General features: G+C 38.6%; 1 protein-coding gene across 1 annotated transcript; it reads left to right on the forward strand.

Moving 5' to 3' along the window:
- The first annotated feature begins 34 nt into the window (after window positions 1-34).
- Window positions 35-4,220, forward strand: LOC102677324 (leucine-rich repeat-containing protein 24). Its single transcript, XM_006610510.2, has one exon. The coding sequence runs from the start codon at window positions 104-106 to the stop codon at window positions 1,988-1,990; it is 1,887 nt and encodes a 628-aa protein (XP_006610573.1). The 5' UTR covers window positions 35-103; the 3' UTR covers window positions 1,991-4,220.
- Window positions 4,221-6,196: the final 1,976 nt, after the last annotated feature.

The raw sequence follows: 6,196 nt of genomic DNA on the forward strand, positions 1-6,196 counted from the left end.
GTATCTCGCTTATTGAGGCTAGGCGTCCTCGAAGAAGATAATCGAGGAGGATAGCGTGTGTCGTAACCAGGACCAGCATTCGACAATAATAAACGCGTTCGTCATGAAAATCTTGATATTCTTTCTTTACGTGACAACGTTGCTGGGCATTGTGACCAGCGACAAGTGCGCCGTCGAGTGTTCTTGCAAGTGGAAGAGCGGGAAGCGCACAGTCGAGTGTGTAAATCGTGCCCTGACTAGCATACCGGAGTGGGTCGATCCGGAGACGCAAGTGCTGGACACAAGCGGGAACGATATTCGGACTCTACCGAGCAACATCTTCGTACGTGTACGCTTGACGAATCTACAGCGTCTCTACTTACGCGAGTGCCGTATCGACCGAATCGATAGCGAGGCACTGGCGGGCCTTACGAATCTGGTTGAACTCGATTTAAGCCATAATCTCTTAACCGTAGTCCCTACTGCCAGTTTCTTGGATACGCCGTTCCTCAGGGACCTTGTACTCTCCTATAATCCCCTCAAGAGGGTTCACTCGCACGCGTTCAAGAGTACACCGAATTTGGTCAAGTTAGATTTGTCCCACACGCAACTGGTTGAAATCGAGGCGAAAGGATTTCGTGGCTTGGAGTTGCTGGAAAGTTTAAAGTTAAACAACAATCAGTTATCGACCCTTCACCCGGGTACCTTCGAGCCATTGAATAAACTCACCAGTATAGAACTACATGACAATCCGTGGATTTGTGATTGTCATTTACGCGAAATGAAAATGTGGCTGGTGAAGCACAATTTACCTACCCTTCAAGCGCCCCTTTGTCGTGGGCCGAAACAGTTAATGAACAGAACTTTTACCGATTTGGGTATCGATGATTTCGCTTGTCGACCAATCCTCTTGATAGCCAGCCGCTACGCCGAGGCGACGATAGGTGAAAATGCCAGTATTGTGTGTAAAGTTAGCGCGATACCGCCTGCAAAAGTGAAATGGTATTGGAATGGACGATTATTGACCAACCATTCAGCATTTAGTAATTACCAGAAGATCTTGATCTTTGAGGATGGCCAGTTCCGGAAAAAAAGTACTCTGGTTTTGACAAACGCCCAGGAAGCGGATTCTAGCGAGTTCTATTGTGTAGCGGAGAATCGTGCCGGTACCGTCGAGGCGAATTTCACTCTTCACGTATCTTTGAGAACTGCCGGTATGTCTACCCTTGGTTCCGGTCATATAGCCGGTATATCCGCCGCCTTGGTAGTGCTAATTCTCTTCATCCTCCTCGTCATTCTCGTGTTGTTCGTTCGTTTTCGAAGAATGCCACTGAAGGACGTGAAATCAGCTGTACCCGCAGAAGGTGTATCGGGCGATAGTACAGCTGGAAATAACGAGAATCCATCGTCAGCGACGTCCACCACTCGTAGAAAACACGAGGAGATCGAGACGACGTCGTTCGGGGTGGAATCGAAGCCACCGCCGGTGTCCTTAACCCTGAGTTACGTTCAAAGACCTCAGGCAGCGATGTTACAAACGGAGAACGAGTATGGTTCAATTGGCCGTTTCGATGATCAGAGCCAACAGCCATCTGTGATGGTTGCACCGGGTGCTTGTTTCTCATCTACCACGTCGTTAATGCCGATCGACAACCCCGATCTTATCAGGGACACGCGACGTGGCTCGGCAGAAGATATCACTCCGTACGGTGGGGCGGACTATAGTCGTATGGAAGTGGTGGACGATGCAAAGATTCTTTATTCGAGTTGTATGTGGGAAGCGAGGGATACGTGCAGAACAACGGTTCCGGTGAGCACGTACCCTTCGAAGGAAACCCTGGCTGTAGTTGCGCCTATGGTCGAGCAATTCCCGCCTGGCGCGAAGCAAATAAGAGTATGGCAGAAAGGGGTTCCGGTTTTACCGCCTGTGTCAGCGTTAAAACGTGTCCTCGGATCAACGCGTAGCTCCCCCGACGAGGGTTATCAAGAAGGGACTGGAACTGATGTCTAGGTACCGCTGCTTCATTACTGTGACGCCCGGCACCGTTACCTGGAGCTTCGTAGACGCCACCAGGACGACACTGACTGCTGAGAGAGACGTCCTGTCCAGTGCCGGACGAGCGGTAGTGAAATGAAACAAAAAAATTCATGATTTATTTAATTATTGAACTCCGTCGCGATGGACACGGACGTCGACCTGTCACGTGAATTGCGTATACATATAATATATACACATACCACTCGTACATACGTATATAGAACGAGAGAGTGATCGATGAAACGGTTGAGATGTTCCGTGGATATACATATGTGTATAGAAAGGGTGGGAGGTACGAAAATGGGAAGTCGTTCCGTCGACCCAATGGAAACGAACGTCCACTTGTCGTGAGATTTACGTATAGTGGTCGATGAAATAGTTGAAGGTGTCGTCGTGACTAATGCACGGAACACATAAAACGAAGAATCTGTCGAGGATTCGATCGATAAAATCGCCATCTGCCAATTCTCGAGAAATAACGCCGTTCTCGACGATCCGAGGACTTCGTTTCCAAACGTTTCGCGTTTTGTGTGTTCGACGTTTAGTACGAAGGATAATAATACACGGAACGATCAATTCGATCTGGCAAAAAATATCGTTTCGATGGTCTTGCAGCACAATGTTGACGGGTAATATAATTTCTATAAGAACAATTTAAAATACGCGATGAGAGAGCAAAGAAAAAAGAAATTATGAAAAATGAAATAAAGAAAAATAAAAATTGTTTAAGAATATGGTATAAACTTACCGTTTCTTAAAATAATGAATACGAGAAGACTGCAGTGCATGTTCCGAAGAATGTGTAGATAGAGACTGATGTGAGAGAATTTCTATTTCCGTGTGTGTTTGGCTACCGTGTATATACTACGCACGTGGATTTTCTAGTCAATTTCGAAGATGTAATTAGAGGTTAGGTGATTTGGATATGGTGCGAGCACGATGACAATACGAAATCGAGAATACGGCTGATGTCCTGTTACGTATCATGTATCATCACAGTGTCCAGAAAATTAATTCGAGTTTTCGTCGCGCACTTAATAATTCGACGATCAGATCATTTTTAATTTAATATTAACGGTACGTACGAATTAAGAACATATTACGTTTTGTCGTTTGAAATAAGATTGAGTATCGAATCGATCGATTTGATTCGGAATAACGAACGGAAACGCGACATACGAGAGTCGATATTGTCACATCGGATAGTTATTGATGTTCGTGTTCGAGGACGAAAATTCACGGAAACGATAGAGCGTGAAATATGACGTCGGGTACACCTCTGGATCGGTCGTTGCAATTCTCTTGACGATAAATTAATTTATTTTGTCGCGTGTTAGAAACCGTTTAAAATATATTCGCGTAACAACATTGTCTCTTTCGATATCGATTTATCGAGTTCTTAAAAACATTAATATGTCGATGGTAATATCGTGTATACATCGATATATCGAAATTGTTAATGCTTCAACATTACATATCGTCTATCACATATCGAATATATCGTTTGTTGGACAATTTAATCAAAGATTTAAACAAATAAGAAAAAAAAATAGTAAGAAAAAAATCACAATTGCCAGAATGTATCCGTCGTCGTTCGATCTCTGTCTGTTTTTTTGTATTACTCGGAGCCAATAGAATCAATTACATAAGACTGTATAGTAAGCATAGGAAGCCCGTAAGCCAATTGCAAGCGAATATAAACTATTGCTCAAACACTGAAACGAGAGGCTTGCGATTGGTTGACCGGCTCATGCCTCGCGTTAGTGTCTTACGTAAGTGAGTCTGTGTGTGTTGATCTAGGCACTTTGGCGGTAAGCGGTAAGCCAAAACGCCAATTGCGAATATCGGTCAGTTATCAACTTGTGTCTGTGTTATGTCCTGTGTGTTTCGCGTGTGTATGAATTGGCCCAAGTAGTTCGTACATGCTTGAGAGCCTTGTGCCTGAAATACGTATGAACATATGTGATAATATGATTATGTGTACATGTGAATATACGAGTGTATGAGTGTAACAGTGTATACGTGTGCTCGCGTGCGACGGAGAGATCGAGGGTGAGATAGTGTATTGCGATACAGTGCTTGTAATTGCTACCGATTGGTTTATCGCATATCGTTCAGATCGGCTGCTTTTCTCTGTTCAATGATTCTGGAATCGTTCAACATATCCGTGATGAGGTAAAAAAAAAATAAAGTAAAAAAAAAACCGAGGAAAAAAATACCATGTCAAATACACCGGTTCTATCGAATCACATATTTTACGTGGATCGATAATACGTGGTACAGGCTGGAGAACACGACAGAACACGTTTCTAGTGGTCATTTTATTCGTCGACGAACGAGCCCACGGGTTTATTGGTTGTTTCCCGACCGGTATCTCGGCCAAATCACGGTAATCGCGGTGAAAACACGTGACAACCGAGGCACGAGAACGCGTTCAATGAAATTCATTAGGATGATTTTTTTTTATTCCGATCGAATTTAACTTTATTCGCTACAATTCGTAACGAAGATAATACGCGTAGAATATGCTCGAATGAAATTTAAAATTAGGAAACTAGAGAATTTATGTTGCATAGTTTTCCATAACGCGAAAGTTACTATCACAAGACAATTAGCTATCTTTTTTCTTAGAAAATAACATCCAGAATAATTTACGCATATCATGGTTTAAGTGAATTAAAAACTATGTTTAATACAGAAATTTTATATTCGGTGTTTTTGAAATATGTTCTTTAATTATTTTAATTATTATTGTTCCTATTCGTGTTCTGTAATATCATTTGAGATGTTAAATTTATTCTTTGTTTGATTTACTATAAATAAATAATTGATTTATACGATATTATATAATACCATTTAGCTATGATATATAGAAATGTTAATTATTTTATCGTTCAGAAAATTTTTACGACAGAATCACGTCACTGCGTCATTTAAAGACTAAGTCTATGCATCGAAAATATGAAGTATGAAAGAATGATATTTATTGCAGATTGTTTTCTTTTTTTTATTCTTTTTCACTAATATGAAACGCGATTTTTTTGGATATAAATCTGGATCAAAATCAAAATATCCTTTGCTTTTATATTTTATTAAATAAATAAATAATTAATATTTTTCTCGATATATTAATATCATAATTAAAATTAAAATTTATTATTACAATTATAAAAATATAAAAAAGTTTGTTTATAAAATAATGAATTATAATGAACAATCAAATTATTCACTTTCAGAAGCTCTTTAATCCGATCATACGGTTTAATAATTTACTAAAAAATATTCGTATATCATCCAAATACATATTACAATATATCGTACCATATTAATGAAATCATATAGTAACACATATGTTTTATTCCTAATTATATATCAATATAGCGATTATATTATTAGTGTTTTATAATTTTATTAATTTTAATATTTTTCCTATTCTAACAATCTATCGTTAACGTGATTGAATATCAAAGTTAATTATTTGTAAAGTAACAAAACGTAAATCGATAACGATAAATATAATAAATTATTAAATCAGATTTGATATAAAATAGATTGATTAATAAAAAAGGCCGAATCATGATATATATTTTAAAACGTAAATCTCACGCGAAATGAAAATGACACGGTTCATTAATGCCTTAGTGATAATGACGTCATGAATTTTGAAAAGTCGAAGCGCGCTCGAGTTTTCATCACAGTACATCCGGTGTAAATATATATGGTACAGATTTCGATCCACATGACGAATAGAAAAGAATTTGTCGTCATTCTTTTTCATATATTATACCAACGATATCAATAGGAATTTTTTTTGTTTTTTGCATGGAATTATGCTTTGACTATAATCTGCACTAGTTACGAATGAAAGAATGAATGAGTAAAATAAACAAAAAAAAGTGAAAAAAAAAATATAAAGAAAAATTAAAAACAATAGAATTGCATATAAAACAGACTTTCTCGGAAAAATACAAATCAAAATTTTCTTTCTTTTTCTATATCTGTATATATTTTTTTTCATTTTTTTTTTTTTAGATAGTAAAAATCTCAAATACAATAGCGTGGTCACAGTGGAAGGTTAATGAACATTTACAATATAACTCTCTTGATGTTACTACCTACGATATTGCGATCCATATCATTTGAGCGCCACAAAAGCTTACAAGCTGGCATGTCTAACAA

Source organism: Apis dorsata, unplaced genomic scaffold, assembly GCF_000469605.1.
Source record: "Apis dorsata unplaced genomic scaffold, Apis dorsata 1.3 scaffold_74, whole genome shotgun sequence".
NCBI lineage: Eukaryota > Metazoa > Arthropoda > Insecta > Hymenoptera > Apidae > Apis > Apis dorsata.